Here is a 17,517-nt window from a genome sequence, read left to right on the forward strand (position 1 = left end):
CAACTAAGCCCGTGTGCCATAACTACTGAGACTGCATGGCACAACTACTGAAGCCCACGTGCCTATAGCCCGTGCTCTGCAGCAAGCAAAGACACCGCAGTGAGAAAACCACACACCGCAATGAAGAGTAACCCCCACTCGCCGCAACTAGAGAAAGCCCACGTGCAGCAATGAAGACCCAACGCAGCCAAAAATAAATAAAAATTAATTAATTAAAGAAGAAAAATGAATACCACAGTGCAATGTCATCATCTCCTCAAGAAAAAGTGCCATATAATTCTGTTCTCTCTCTTCAGTGTTACGCAGTAAGACAACATTTGTTTTCTCCAAGTCCCCCCTCCCTTTTTTTGGTCATTTCCCCCTCCTAGAAGAGAGCCTTAGCTTAGATGAGAAAAGAAAGTTTCTATTATCATAACACCAAATAAAGGCTATCAACATTTGCAAGAGAAATTTTGATTGTAGATGTTTAACTGAAAGATTAAAACATATTTCCGTAGGACCTTCAAGGTACCTGACCTCTCCCACAGCCTATCTTGCTGAGAAGATGAAAGGAGCCTATTGACTGCTAATCAAGTCTTTCAGAGTAAGAAGAAAGCTAAAAAAAACCAAGGTCATGGTGAAGAGGAGAAAAGTTAGGGAGAACCTACAGAGATGCAGCTTTAAGCTGAAACCTGTATAGACTTTAAATGGAAAAGAGGAAAACACTATCCATGCTCTCCACTGTTCTCTATGTGTTTTGTATTGTAAAGTAGGCTTTTCTTCTAGTAACAGACCCACTTTCATGCTCTTCCAGATATTCAAGTCGACATAAATGAGGATTTATATACTTGTGGTCTTGTCTGAGATTACTGTACTGTGACATAACATACGGCTGTGCCTCCATCTAAGACTACCATAGAAATTAGCCAAGAAATACTCCACCGTTTATCTAAACTACCAGATTGTTGCTGAGGAAGGGGAGTGCTCACAGCTTTTGTAAACTGATGTAATGAATACTCTTTCAGCAGGGGAGTAACTTGAGAAAAGTAGTAATCTTGGCCTGGAAGCACTGGCCGAGTGTCAAGTTTGAGAATGCATGGTTTAACATGAATGCCTAGGTTAATACTTTCTAGTGAGTTTATTAGTTTCCCATAGGAAAATTTCACAAGCTGTTATCAGGCTATGAAGAGAGGGAAGAAGTCTGGGGAAGGTCATTTGTGTATCTGCATCATCCAAAATGGATGATAGAAGGGAAATTAGATCGTTTATGAAGACGGAGGAAAAGTCCCTGAATGATATGGCAATATTGATGGGGGCAATGCAGTTGATACAGTATTTGGCTCCAGCTACATTTGAAACAGGGCTTGAAACTAGTGAGAAGACAGCCAGTAGGTACGTGAGAAGAAGAATGCATTCTTTAGGAATTCATGATTCTCTGCCATTCTCAAATAATTCATTGAATAATTAATTGAGAGGATGGGTAAGGGAAATTGATTAAATAAGCTTTAGAGGAACTGATATAAATTATTTAGTGGACAGTGTATATTATGATTGATTTAAGAGATTTTCAAGGGTAATTTTGACTTTAGTCCCTTAAACAATATTTTCCACTGATTTTAGCACCTAATCAAATATCGGAGTAATATTTGACTCCAATTTGTGGACAGATTTGAATATACAAAATCTTAAGTAACCTAAGAATGGAAGGCAAGTTTAAAGAGAAGTTATAAGGTATGAATACAAATTTTTCCTCTCAATAAGCAGTGCAAAAAGAGAACTACAGCTGTAGAACCCTAGAGTTTGTAGAGCTTTTCAGTGTGATTGAGCATCAGAGATCAATGTTTTATGGTACCATAGTAGGAAATCCTATATTATGATATCATAGTACCGAAGTTAGTAATCTTATTCAATTGTGATGGTATTTTAAAAGACTAAGAAAATTAGGATGTGTGTGTGTTTGTACTAAAGGAAGTTGAAGAAGAAACTATTAATTATTAATTTACTATATCCCAAATTCAGAATTCAGAAGTTGGCATGGTATAGATTCAGGAATTTTTTGTCTGTGTTAGATTTAAGGAAGGAGTGAATATTATTTGATACCCATAAGAAGACTAAACCTAAAGAGAATATAAATACTTTTTTCTAGGGAGATTTTTTTTCCTTTGAAAAAATGCTTCAGGGCAACACTAGAGTCAAAACTCTGGGGACAGTGGCTATTGGTGAGAGTATTTGAAAGTGTAGGTATAGTTAAATAATAAACTTGGTTCTTGGAGTTAAGGACTCTGAAAAAGCAAGAAAAGTTACTTCTCTAAGGGCAAGATCACCTTAAGGAAGTTAATTTGAAAATGTCATTTAAAAGGTGTGAGTTTTGACACACTTCAGTGAATATGCGCACCATGTTGTTTATTGACAAGGGGAAAAAGAATTACTTATCTCATTAACAAGACCACTTCTTACCAATCTGAAAGAACTAAAGATATTTGGAGAGTTCAGATGGTATTATAATTGATTCATCCAAGATTACTCCTAGAGTGAAATAAGTGGATTGGCATTCAGCATCTATTTGATCTATAGTCATTTCCCTTTATTCGAGGTTTCATTTTCTGCTGTTTCAGTTACCCACGGTCAATCGAAGTCCAAAAGTATTAAATAGAAACTCCCAGAAATAAACAATTCATAAATTTCTGAGTAGTGTGATGAAATCTTGTATCATCCATCCACCCACCGGGGTATGGACCATCCCTTTGTCTGGCCTATCTCACCCCTTAGTCACTTAGTAGCCCTCTTCCTTATAGAACTGACTGTCTCAGTATCACAGTGCTTGTGTCCAAGTCACCCTTATCTTACTTAATAATGGCCCCAAAGCAAAAGAGGAGTGATGCTGGCAATTTGGATATGCCAAAGAGAAGCTGTAAAGTACTTTCTTTAGGTGAAAAGGTGAAAGTTCTTGGTTTAATAAGGAAAGAAAAAATCATTTGCTGAGGTTTCTAAGATCTATGGTAAGAATGAATCTTCTGTATGTGAAATTGTGAAGAAGGAAAAATAAATTCATGCTAGTTTTGCGGTCACACCTCAATTTGCAAAAGTTATGGCCACAGTGCATGATAAGTGCTTAGTTAAGATGGAAAAGGCATTAAGTTTGTACAATAAGATATTTTGAGAGAGGAAGGGACCACATTCACATAACTTTTATTATAGCATATTGCTATAATTTTTACATTTTATTATTAGTTATTGTTAACCTCTTACTGTGCCTATCTTATAAATTTTATCATAGGTATGTAAGTATAGGAAAAAACACAGTATATATAGGATTCGGTGCTATCTGCTGTTTCATGCAACCACTGGGGTCTTGGAATGTATACCCTGAGGATAAGGGTGCTACTGCATTTTCTAGTATACCTTCCTAAGGCAGAGGATAGAAGTTAAGAAAAAAAAAATCCCAAACCCTCTTTCAGCTTGGGATCTTTATATAAAAGAAATTCCACAAACTCAGTGCATTTATGTGAGACTTGGAATTTGAAAATAAGGAAAGGCAGTTATCCTGGTGCTTTAGCTTTTGTGGCCAGCAAGCATCACTGTGGAGACATAAGTATTCATCTGTAGCATCAGTCCTGTGTACTTAACTCCCTAGGTAGTAAGCACAATAGCTGTTTTTCTTTGTGAGCTTAGATGGAAAATCTATAGACTCTATGTACATTTAATGAAAATTATGAAGCAGTAACAATTGTTACAATCACACGGGTCAAGAAATGGAACATTGGCAACAACCAAGAATCCCCTCCATGCCTTGCATCATCACAAAACACTCCCATAGCACAAACAATAACCACTTACCTAACTTTTATGTTAACCCATTCATTGTTTTTCTTTGTAGATTTATTACTTATGTGCACATTCCTGTAATACTGTTGATAGATATTTGTGTTGTTTTCTATTTATGGCTGTCATGAACAATGCTGAACAAGATACATGTTTATATATGTATCCTAGTACACAGGAGAACACATTTCTCTAGGGAGTGAACTACTGAGTTATAGGGAAGTTTCAGGCATGAGATGCTGAGTCACAGAGAATATATGTCCTTAAACCACAACATAATGACAAGTGGTAAAATCAACTTACACTTCCAACAGTGGTAGTGACTGATATTTAAATTCCTTGACATTAGTTGTTATCATTTATTTTAATATTTCCTATCTAATCTGTGTGTAGTGGTACCTCATTATGGTGTGAATTTTAGTTTTCATGATTACTAGTGAAAATATAAATATTTTACAATTTTAAATATAGTTATTGGCTTTTGGGATTTGCTGTTTTTTGAAGGGTCTATTGAATTTTTGGCCTACTTTTCTATTGGGTTATTTGCCTTTTTATTCTTGCTTTTAAGAGTTTATTTCATTTTTTAATTGAAGTATAGTTGATTTACAATATTATATTACATTCAGATGTAGAACATAGTGATTCAATATTTTTATAGATTATACTCTATTTAAAGTTATTATAAAATATTGGCCATATTTCCTGAACTGTAAATATATCTTTGTAGCTGATTTATTTTACACATTTTATACCTCTTTATCCCCTACCCCTATCTTGCTCCTTCCTCCTTCTCTTTCCCCACTGGTAACCACTAGTCTGTTCTCTATAACTGTGAGTCTATTTCAGTTTTGTTATATTCATTCATTTTATTTTTTAGATTCCACATATAAATGATAACATACAGTATTTGTCTTTCTCTGTCTGACTTATTTCACTACTCATAGTACCCTCCATGTCCATCCATGTTGTTGCAAATGGCAGGATTTCTTTCTTTTTCATGGCTGAGTAATATTTCTCTGTGTGTGTGTGTGTGTGTGTGTGTGTGTGTGTATCATACCACATGTTATTTATTCATTTGGCTGTTAGCAGGCACTTAGGTTTCTTCCATATCTTGGCTATTGTAAATAATGTACATAATGCTGCTGTGAACATTGGGTGCATTCATCTTTTTGGATTAGTATTTTCGTTTTCTTTGGATATATACCCAGGAGTGGAATTGCTGGATCTTATGGTAGTTCTAATTTTAGTTTTTGAGAAACCTTCATACTGTTTTCCATAGTGGCTGCACCAATTCATATTCCTACCAGCAGTGTACTAGGGTTCCCTTTTCTCCACATCCTTGCCAACATTTGTTATTTGTAGTCTTTTTGATGATAGCCATTCTGACACGTATGAAGTGATATCTCATGGTGGTTTTGATTTGTATTTCTTTGTTGATTAGTGATGTGCATCTTTTCATGTGCCTATTGGCCACCTGTATGTATTCTTTGGAAACATGTCTATTCAGGTCTTCTGCCCATTTTTAATTGTTTTTTAAAATTGAGTTTTATGAGATGTTCATATATTTTAGATATTAACCCCTTATAGGTCATATCATTTGCAAATATTTTCTGCCATTTAGTAGGTTGTCTTTTCATTTTGTCAGTGGTTTCCTTTTCAGTGCAAAAGGGTTTAAGTTTATTTAGGTCCCATTTGTTTATTTTTGCTTTGTTTCCTTTGTCTTAGGAGACAGATCCAAAATAATATTGCTATTATTTTTGTCAGAGTGTTTTGCCTATGTTTTCTTCAAGGAGTTTTATGGTTTCTGATCTTGTATTTAGGTCTTTAATCCATTTTGAATTTATTTTTGTATATGATGTGAGAAAGTGTTCTAATTTAATTGTTTCACAAGTAGCTGTCCAGTTTTCCCAGCACCACTTATTGAAGAGACCTTTTTCCTATTGAACATTCTTGCCTCCTTTGTCTTAGATTAATTGACCATAAGTGTATATAGGTTTATTTCTGGTCTCTCTATTCTGTTCCATATGTCTGTTTTGGTGTCAGTACCATACTGTTTTATTTACTGTAGGTCTGTACTATAGTCTAAAGTCAGGGTGTGAGATACCTCCAGCTTTATTCTTTCTAACTTCTTTTCATATTTTGAATAGTAGTCTCTCTATTGGTTTTATATGTTGCAATGATTTTTTCAAACTCTGTGGCATGACCTCTCTTTTAACTATCTTTGTGTTTTCTTTTGTTGGAAAATATTTCTTAATTTAATGAGGGTAAATACATCAATCTTTTCCTTTAAAGCTTATACTTTTTTCCATCTTTCTACTTTGTGGCTTAAAGATAGCCTCCTATATTGTCTTTTAAAATATATTTGGTACCATTTCACATATAGGTCATTAATCCATCTGGAAATAATTTTGTTTACAATATGATACAATTTTAATTATTTTTTCTTTATGGATACCTTAGTGCTCAGCATTTTTTAATTGAAAAGTTTGTTATGTCTTTGTTGAGGTGCTGTGATACCTCTGTTATACAGAGGTGCCATATGTATGTGTGTGTGTGTGTGTACATATATATATACATATGACTTTGTTTTAATAATATATGTTTTGGTTTGTTTTTCTGTGTCTCTATTAAGTCTTCTTTTGGTTCATTTGTTTGTCTCTGTATCAAAGCTGCACCCTCTTTGTTACTATAGCTTTATAAGAACACTAAATATTCAGTAGAACAACTTTTCCCACATTTATATTATTCTTCAAGTGTGTGGTGGGCTTTTGTAATCTGTATAAATTTTTAAAGAAGTTTTTCAGGTCCAAAACAAAATCTTTGGCATTTTCACTTAGATTTTGCTTACTCTATAACTTAATCTTTAGAGACTTAACATCTTTTCACTATTAAGATATCCAACTTATAAACACAAAATATATCTCTATTCATTTCTGATTTCTTCAAGGTCTTTGAAAAGCTGTCTGTAAAGGCTTTGTATATCTTATTGGATTTATTGCTACTTCAGCTTTTTGGTGTTATCTAAAAGGATTTCTTTCTTTTTACTATCACTTTCTGTTTGATGCTATTATATAAAAACACAATTTATTTTTATTGATTTTTATCTAGAAATCTTAAGAAGCTCTCTTACAAATCCTAGCAATTTCCTGTACATTATTTTGTATTTTCTCTGTACACAACCATATCATATATAAATAGAACAAGTTGTGTGTTTTCTTTTCTAATCCTTAGACATTTTAGTTATTTTTCTTGACTTTCTCCACTGGCTAAACTCTCAAGTACAATACTGAATAGAGTGGTGACAGGGGGCATCCTTGTCTTCTTCCTGATCTTTAAATCTTTAATCATCTCACCTGTATCTATAATGTTCCTCTATGGTAGATTGCTAATTTTCATTTAAGAAAGTTTGTTTCTACTTTGATAAGATTAGCTGCAGGTTTTTGTAAAAGCATACATGACTGCTGAAATTATAAGAAACTTTTGATTTAATTTTTTTGTATGTTTAATTTTATTAATTTTGTTGTGTAAAATAATTTTGGTTGTCTGTCATGAAATTAGCTTTTTATATTGGACTCAGTTTGCTTATATTATATTTATCATCTGTTTTCCTGGGTAAGGTCACCTCTAATTATGCTTTCTTATACTACCCTTTCCTGTCTTGAAATGAAGAAAATATTCAAAAGTAGTTGAATAGTGTTCCCTCTTTCTATTCTCAAAGAGTTTGTGTACTATTGGAATTCTTCCTTTCTTTAGAACACACTAGTGAAAAATCTTGGATTTCAGCTTTCTTCATGGTGAGAGTAGTGAGTGCTGATTCAATGTCTGTAATTTATAAATGTATGTATAAATTTCTATTTCTGTTTGAATTTATTTTGATGTTATATTTTTCTAGGGGACTGTGACTTTTATAAAATTTAAAATTTATTTGAAAACACTTTGTTCATTTTTTCCTTTGTAAAGTCTGTAACATGTATGTGATATATGACCATTTTACCTTTCTGATATTGGTTTCTTGTGCTTTCTATCTTTTTTTATTATTTTTTGGTCTTGAGAAGCCTCTCAAGTAGATAGCCATTTTTATTAGTATTTTCAAAGAGCCAAGTGTTAGCTTTTGAATTTGTGTTGTTTATTTTCTATGTCATTAATTTCTGCTCTTGCATTTATTATTTACTTCTTCCACTTTCTTTGGGTATGTCTCTTGAAGAGAGCACATAGTTCCATGTAATTTTATGCAATATGACTCTTATTTTCTTTTCATTTGGAGCAGCCAATCCATTTGCATTAAATGTAGTTACTAATTTGGTTTAAATCTTCCTTTTTTTCCTACTTGTCTAAATTCTTTCATATTTTTCTTTTTCTTCTGGAATCATGAAATATTTATAACAGTCTACTTTTACTTTATTAAGTTTGAAACTGTAAGCTCTATTTTATTATTTAATGACAATTTCTGTCAGAATTTACTAAATATTTAGAGCTGAAAAAAAAACCCTTGCTGGAAACCTGTAAATCAATACTTGTAATCTGTGTCACACACACACACACACACACACACACACACATATTTGAAAGGAAACTTATTAGAAATTAATTAGCTAAGTTTGCAACATAAGAATTAAATAGATTGTGCCATAGAAGAAGAGATAATTAATAAAACAAGTAGGACAAACAGAAAACAAACTTTAGAGGGTATCAATAATCTACAACTTGTAGGAGTACTCACACTTCACACTATTTAAAAAAATAGTGAGAGGACAGTAAATGGCGTCACTCAATTGAAAACCATCTAAGCAGTTCCTCCAACAATTAAACATGAAATTACCATATGACCCAGCAATTCTACTCCTAGATGTATACCCAAGAGAAATGAAAACATATGTTCACACCAGTTGAAGAAGAATGTTTATAGCAACATTTTTCATAGTAGCAAACAAGTGGAAACAGCCAAAATGTCCATCAGCTGATAAATGGATGAACAGAATTGGTATGTCCATACAATGAAATATTACTTGGTTATAAAAAGGAATGAAATACTGATGCATGCTATCACCTAGATGAACCTTCAAAATATTATGCTAAGTAAAAAAGTCAGTCACAAAAGACCTTATATTGTATGATTCTCTTTCTATGAAATGTCCAGAATAGTGAAATCTACAGAGACAGAAGATAGATTAGTGGTTGCTTAGAGCTTGTGGCAAGTAGGGTGGGAATATAGGGAGGTGATGCCTAAAGAATATTAGATTTGCTTTTTGAAGTGATAAAAATGTTCAAAATTGACTGTAATGATGGTTGCACTTATATGAGAACATACTCAAAATCACTGAAATATATAAATAGGTGAATTCTATGGTATGTGAATTATATGTCAGTAAAACATGGGATCTAAATAGACAATAGAGAGGATCAGTAAACTTCAATTTTGTTTCTTTGAAAATATAAAGAATGGTATTTTTTTATGTTCATAGAAGAGGAAGGCTCAAACAATACTATGAAAGAAAAGGGGTTTTATTTACATATATTTGGAGTTTTACTAATTAGAGGAATAAAGAGTATTATGCCATTAATAAGAAAATTTATAAAAAATTGAATTAAAAAATAAAATTAGCACAATTGTCTTAAGAGGAAATAGAGAAACATAGTATACTAACAACTTTTACATGAATAGGATAGTCTGGTCAAATGTCTACAAATCAGCAAACAAAAACACCAGGACCAGACATTTTAAAAGTGACTTTGCAAATCCTTCAGGGCTCAAATTAAACTTTATCTTATATAAAATTTTTCAGAGAGTGAAACAAGAGGGTATACTCACTTTTTCAATATACAATAGCCAAACCAAAACAAATAAATAAATAAAATATACAACACATCCATTTATAGAAATCAATAAAACTATTCCAAATAAAATATTAACACAAGATTAATTTATATGTACCGAAGCAAAAGCCAGTGGAAAATATATGTGAAAACAAAAAAAGAGGTGGAGAAGGTCTGCATACAAAATATAAGATAATCTGTAATCTCTGAACTTGCTGGATGACTGACGTACAAAAACCAATAAGAATTTAAAATATTAACAACAACCAGTAAGAAAATGTACTACTATTAGTAAATACTATTCCATTAATACTTTTACTATTAAGTAAAAATATCATTCACAATAAAACAATAAATATCAGGTATTTGAGAATAAATATAATGTGAGTCAAATATTCATAGAGAAAATGAAGCTTTCTTAAAGGATGTAAAAATTAAATGGAACACTTTGTAATATTCTTTGAAAACATGAATCAATATCTTATAATTGACCATGGCAATAACTTGTGTATGCATTGCTATTACAATGAAAATTGCAATAGATATTTTCATAAGCCATGACAAGCTAAATCTAAAGTTTATATGGGAGAGAAGTGTATTAGGCAGAGTTCTCCAGAGAAACAGAAGCAGAGCCAATAGGACATGTGTATGTGCAAAAAATCTGCAGGGCAGGGCAACAGGCTGGAGACCCAGGGAAGAGCTGATATTGCGGTGTGAGTCCAAAGGCAGTCTGCTGGCAGAATTCCCTCTTTTTGAGGGGCCGTCAGTCTTTTTTCTATTGACTTTCAACTGATTGGGTTAAATGTTAATCTCATCTAAAAAATTCTTCACACAAATATCATGAATAATGTTTGACTAAATGTCTGGTTACCGTGTCTTAGCCAAGGTGACCATTAGGTATAAGTAGGGAGTTGAAAGTAGCCAAAAATTCTTGAAGAAGATATGAAAACATTAAGAAACATGAAGAAAGGGCAACCTATGCTACCTGATATAAACACTTAAAGTCATATTAATTAAAACAGTGTGGTACTGGCACAGCAAAGGTATAGACAAACAAAATTGAACAGAATATAGGGCTCAGGAACATAGATAGATTAAAAAAAAGACTAACGTGGTAACATTACAGATTTGTGGAGAAAGGATGAACCTTTTAATAAATGGTGTTGAGATTATTGGAAATTCATATGGACAAAGGGTTAGACCCCTATCTTAAAGAAATGAGAAAATAAATTCCAGTTCAAATCAAAAATTAAATATGAAAGAAAAAACATTAATACTTTAAAAGCAAAATATGGATATAGCTTTATGAAATCAGGTTAGGGAAATGTTTCTTAAAGACAACATTTAAACAATCACAAAGTATGAAGAAAAGCTGAACAGATTATATGACATTAATATTGAAACATTTCCACAGCAGTATAGACAAATGGACAAATAAAAACACAAAAGAATAAATCTGGGTGGCCACGAAAATTATAATAGAAAGGTCAGCCTCTCTATCATTAAGGAAGTTCTTATTTATCTACATTAGAAGCTAGGTGCATTGGAATCTTAATGCAGTGCTGTTTATAATAAGGTGGATGTTACCTAAATCACCTTCTTAAAGGTAATTGATAAATAAATTATGGTTTGTTTTCAAAAGTATTATATTATACAATAGGTAAATTGAATGAAATGTTTTTGTGTGTATTAACATGGGTGGATCATAATAACATAATGTGGATTTAAAAAATAAATTGCAGTTACAAAAAGAGTATGTAGGTTTACAAATATATGAACTGAAGGGATGGGTGTGTGTGTGTTTGTGTATGTATGTGAGAGAGCGAGAGACAGTGTGTGCATGAGTTTTTGTGTGTGTTAAATAAGAATATATATGTAGTCAGATATGGCAACATGAACATAGAAGATTTACATACCTTTTGGTTAGAGATCTCTCTAATGATTGGGGATGATCTGAAGCGAAATGCAGGAATCAGATCTTTGGAAATACGGTCAGGCTCCACGTGAAGTTTTGAAAAATTTACCACTTTAAATAAACATTTTCTTCTCTGAGTCTGTTAAGATTTATTGCAAGTTCGATCTAATGAGCTGTATAGTAGAATGAACTTTTCAAAGTATGCTTGGTGAGGGATAGATTTCAGATCATTGATTGTTCCCTTAACGACTAAGGCTATTTGGTGAGAAGGCTCCAAAACAAGGATTTTGTCGATATATAAATCTGTTTTCTTGAAGAGCTAATTATTTGTAGTTATGGCAGTATAATTTACTGAAGCTTTAATTTGTGTTTATTTTCCCCAAGAACTCTATTACCACCACTTCAAGATGGTAGTTAACATTTGCTGTTAATTACTTCAGGGGAGATTTGTGTTAGGGTGAAAAGCTGGTGTTTCCTGGGATTGACAGATTTTCCTTTGTTCTTTGAAAAGCACAAATACTTTGAAAGAATAATGTTAGGTGAGAGAGAGAGAGAGAGAGAGGAAAAAGAGGAGAGCCATTGAGACTCCAAAGGAAGAGGGATAGATGTCCCTGAGGCTGGAGAGAGGGACATATCTTCATGTAGCAGAAAACTTAAACATTCACTATGGCAATGTGAAAATAGGGCATGTCTCCAGAGATAGAGAAAGATTTCAGAAACAGTGGTTATGCACTTCATGCAAGTAATATGGGTTCAGGCACCAACTTTCCTGTGATTCCAGTTTATCAGTGAAGCAGTAGAGTCAGCAGATTTAAATCCACCATGAAAGTTCAACAAGATGTATCTTTTGTTTAAGGCCCAAATACAGAGCCTCTACCACACTTTCTAGGGTTATTTTAAGCCTCTAGAATGTTCATGTGACCTAATGAAAGAAATGGATTCTTGAATGATGACAAACTGGTAGAGTTTCTTCTTTGCCTGATGGGATGAGGGCTTACATTATTATTAAATTTGAAATAAAAGAAGTAAATAAATGAGTCTCTTCTTGACCAAACACTTGAAATTCACTTTAATGAGAATACCAGTATGGTGTTGTAGAATAACAAAATCTCATGCAAGAAGGGAGCCTAGAGATCACTCCATCCAGCCTACCATTTTGTAAATAAGGAACCTGAAATTGATCAAATGTGGACAACTTGCCCGAACTTAATATTCTGGTAATTAATCAAGCTGCGATTCAAACTCAGGTCTTTTGATTCCAGGTCTAGTTTATTTTTCCCATTATATTAGGCTTTGTTTAAATAAATATAATTTTAAAAGTACATGATACCTTTACTCACTGTGGGACAGTATTCCAACATGAAGGTTTTATTTCTATTTGCCTTTCCTTGAACCTAGGACAGTTGAGGACGACACACACACACAAACACACACACACCACTCAGTAAATCTTCATTGTTGGACTATCAATCCATTGGTATTTTAACATTTCCTTCAGAGATATGATGCATCCTAAGAAACTATATTTTCAAATAGCGTATTTCAGATGAATTATCTAAATGTGTGGGGGTTAGTTCCTGAAAATCTATTTCTCAGTGAATTGCTAGTTAATGTTTTTCTATTTTTACCAACTTAATCTCCTATCCTTTACCTGGACTCTTATAAAGGGCCGTCTAAAGTTTCTTCTTGAATCCTTGTTTACTTGTCTATAGGAAACTCCCCATAGATAATCTTTTTTTTTTGTGTGTGTGTGTGTGTGTCTGTGTGTGGTACGCAGGCCTCTCACTGCTGTGGCCTCTCCTGTTGCGGAGCACAGGCTCCGGATGCGCAGGCTCAGTGGCCATGGCTCGCGGGCCCAGCCGCTCTGCGGCATGTGACATCTTCCTGGACCGGGGGATGAACCCACGTCCCCTGCATCGGCAGGCGGACTCTCAACCACTGCGCCACCAGGGAAGCACCCCCCAATAGATAATCTTCAAAAAATAAATTAGACCATTTTTCTCCCATGTTTAAGCCTCCAAACCCAACTCTGCATTGCACTATCCTATTGTAATTGAATAAAATCAATATTTCTCACCATTGACTAAAAAGCTTACATGATATGGCATCTCCCAAATACTCCTTTGTTTGGTCTGCTATGACAAAAATACCATAGACTGTCTTTTTCTGTCTTATATCACTTATATATGGAATCTAAAAAAGCCAAAGTCATAAAAGCAAAGAGTAGAATGGTGGTCCAGGAGCTGGGAGTGGGGAAATTGGAAAAATGTTGGTCAAATGATATAAACTTGCAACTGGTAGTGATAGGTAAATAAGCCCTGGAGATTTAATGCACAACATAGTGATTACAGTCAGCAATACGGTACTATAAACTTCAAAGTTGCTAAGAGACTAGATCATAATTATTCTCACCACAAAAAAAGAAATGATAATTGCGTGACATGATAGAGGTGTTAGCTAATGCTACTGGTGGTAATCATACTGCAATATACAAATGTATCAAACCAACAAGTGTACACCTTGCACTTACATAATGTTATATTTCAACTATATCTCAATAAAAAATACTATAGGCTGGGTGGCTTAAACACAAATATTTGTTTCTTATAATTCTAAAGTAGTATTTCCCCTGAATACTACTTCACTATTGAGTTGTAAGATCATCTTACATATCCTGGATGCCAGTCTATGTTATGTATATATCTATATCTATATCTATATCTATATCTATATCTCATGAATATTTTCTCTAATCTGTGGCTTGCCCTTTCATTTTCTAATGGTGTCTTTAAAAGTGCAGAAATTTAAAATTTTAATGTAGTTATAATTTTTTTTATAATTATCAAAATGCTATTTTTAAAATTCTGAGGTAACGTGGTTTTAATTATAAATTGAAAAGCAGATAGTATAGGTATGTGATTTTGTATCTCATTCAGAATTTGGCAGTCTGGTAGCTTGTGAATATTTTCTGTTTGTACTATTATTGCATGTATGAATTTATTTACGATAAATATACTTACGTGATACATAGAGAATAGTTAAATTGTCAGGATTTGCTATTTCCCCATAACCTTTCTCCTCTCAATACTCTGAAGACTTGAAATGTTTACTTTCTTAATTGGTACAAGGCCTTTGTTGAGGTGGGGGGTGGACGGGAGAGAGATACAAAGAATGTAAAGAATACAAATAATAGCCCAGGCTATTCTCTATGAGGAAGAATGAAAGAGGGCAGAGGGGTAAGAAGGATAGGGAACAATAAAGGAAGGGTGAGGACAGGAGAGAAGAGGTAAAAGGAAAGAGCAGTCACTATCAGGAATGGGATTTAGGAAAGGGAGTGTGTAAAAAATCGTTCGGAATCCTAGCTGTGTGCTGCCTCCATCTTTAAAACAAATCAACATGATCTTCAGTGCTTTCTGCAGGTTGGTTTCTGTTTGTGTGCATTATCATACCTAGGCTGTTATATATTTGACATCCTAAATTTTCATGGAGTTTATTTCCCACTCTGACATCTATGTATCTTACTGACACAACTTGAGTACTTCCTACTTTTTCTCATGTCCAATCACCATAAACTCATCAATACAAGGGACTATCATAATGCTTTTGTGATATCCAGATGACTAATCTCCCTATGGACTATAATATTATAGACATCGGGAGACTTGGCATAGCACTCAGGTAAGACAGAGTTTGAGTGTACTTCTGTCTCTGTCAGGTAGAAGTGAACTGCTCCATTACCTTTGCTGTTTGATGTGGAGACAACTATTCGCCAGATCAATAGCTGTATATCAGGAGTTAGAGATGTTTTGATTTGTTCCAGGAAAAAAAGGCCCTTAAAATCCAGCAGCTCTGATTAGAATTAGTACCTCATTATCTTATGATAATGAACAATCATTGTCCATGACTTATTTGCCTTTTTTACAGGCCAAACAGATTATTTAAATGGGGCAGGTGATGGAGATTACCATCTGCATGGTTATTTTAGTCTCTGCCAATTCCCCAGATATGTGCTATTGCTATTTTTTTTGGTATTGTTTTCATGTAGGGACAGTTCCAGGAGCTTCCACTTGGCCCTTCCTATGTATTTTTTTCCAGTTGTGGCAAAATATGCATGACATAAAAGACACCATCTTAACCATGTTTAGGTGTACCATTTAGTGGCATCAAGTACATTCACGTTGTTGTGCAACCATCATTACCATTCATCTCCCGGACTTTGTTCATCTTCCCAAACTGAAACTCTGTACCCATTAAACAACACCTCTCCATTCATCACTGCACCCAGACCCTGGCAATCACCATTCTATTATCTGTCTATATAAATTTGATTACTCTAGTACCTCATATGACTGGAATCACAGTATTTGTGGTTTCGGTTCTGGCTTATTTCATTTAGCATAATGAATTCAAAGTTCATCCGTATCGTAGTGTGTGTCAGAATTTTTTACCTTTTAAGGGTCATTAATATTCCATTGTATGTATATACTACATTTTGTTTATCCATTCCTCTGTTGATGGACATTTAGGTTGTTTCCATCTTTTGGCTATTGTGAATAGTGCTGCTAAGAACATGAAATTACAAACATCTGTTCAAGTCCCTGCTTTTAATTCCTTTGGATATATACTCTGAAGTAGAATAGCTAGATCGTATGGTAATTCTGTTTAATTTTTTGAGGAACTGCAATGGAGAAGGGTTCAGATTTCTACACATCCATGCCAATACTTGTTATTTATTATTGTATTTAATAATAGCTATCCTAATGGGTGTCAGGCAGTAGCCGTTCTTAATAGCACTTACCTTGTTTGAGAGTTCTGTCATTTTCCAAGTATGTGTACTCCAAAAATACATTCAGATATGGGGAAATATAGTGTAGGTCACTGCACAGGATTTCTAGTGAGGTGAACTTGTGTCAAAATTTCAATTATCACATGGCTTCCATATGCCCTATTATGACCTGAAGACCACAGTGATGTTTTGGAACCTCAGGTGTGTAAATTTATCTTAATAACCTCTGAAAAATTCTGAGTTTTCCACTTTTCTTTCTAAACATTCCCCCTGGAAAATTGTAAACCCCTTTGAGGTAGACCTGGAGAAAAAAAAATCACACTCTATACTTTTGACAGTTTTGCAGCAAAGTTTCTGAAGCTATTGTAGCCACCTGATCTCTGGTTTAGGTCTGGGCGAGGCTGTAATTTTCATTCCTGGAAAATCAATGCAGGTTTCTGCTCATTGTGCTTGAATTTTATTTTCATTTATACAGTCAAGCCTGCTCATCAATGTAATTCCCAGTGTAAATGTGATTAATCTGTTACTGCTGGAAGTCATTTTGGGTGAAAATAGTGTCACTCTGCCCTGCTGACCTTTATGATAATTGCACTCACCTTGTTTCTCATATTAAATGCTACCACTTAACCTCTGCTACTCTGTAACCCCATATTCCTGTTAAAAGCACGGGGGCCATTTCATTGGTGCTATCCCGCATTGTCATCATTAGCCCCCAGAAGACAGATTCCACAGAGGTTTTCAAGGATGCTTGTATTTCTCTCATCAAAGAATGTCTTAATGTCTTGAAGAAGAATGTTATCGATGACCTCTGTGGGGGCATAACTGTGGGATAGTTGAGTGGGTTTTACATAATTAATCCACTCCAACATTCTCATTTTAAGTGCATGGATTCCTTTGTCCACATTCTGTCAGATAAATTATGGCATCTTGCCCTCTTTGAATGTTGCTGACTATTGAATCTATGTATCAGTCAGCCAAACAAGCCAACGATTAGAGCCAATTCCATCAGCTAGAGCTAATACTTTGAATCTCAGGTAAGTTCTTTATAATAAATTCAACCCCTTCCAACTTTATATTGCATCTTTCTCAGTCTAGCACTTATAAAACATAAGCCAGGGCTTCCCTGGTGGCACAGTGGTTGAGAGTCCACCTGCCGATGCAGGGAACATGGGTTCGTGCCCCGGTCCAGGAGGATCCCACG

General features: G+C 34.2%; 1 protein-coding gene across 1 annotated transcript in view; it reads right to left on the minus strand.

The window, feature by feature from the left end:
* Positions 1–17,013, minus strand: part of LOC309797749 (E3 ubiquitin-protein ligase RLIM-like) — a gene marked incomplete at both ends in the record, with an annotated part of 59,738 nt that extends 42,725 nt beyond the window's left edge. The window contains one exon of the mRNA XM_082646176.1: positions 16,945–17,013. Within this exon, the coding sequence (XP_082502302.1) occupies positions 16,945–17,013 (69 nt within the window). The remainder of the gene's footprint in view (positions 1–16,944) is intronic.
* Positions 17,014–17,517: the final 504 nt, after the last annotated feature.

This window comes from Mesoplodon mirus (assembly GCF_964341445.2).
Source record: "Mesoplodon mirus genome assembly, contig: HAP1_SCAFFOLD_944, whole genome shotgun sequence".
Lineage (NCBI taxonomy): Eukaryota > Metazoa > Chordata > Mammalia > Artiodactyla > Ziphiidae > Mesoplodon > Mesoplodon mirus.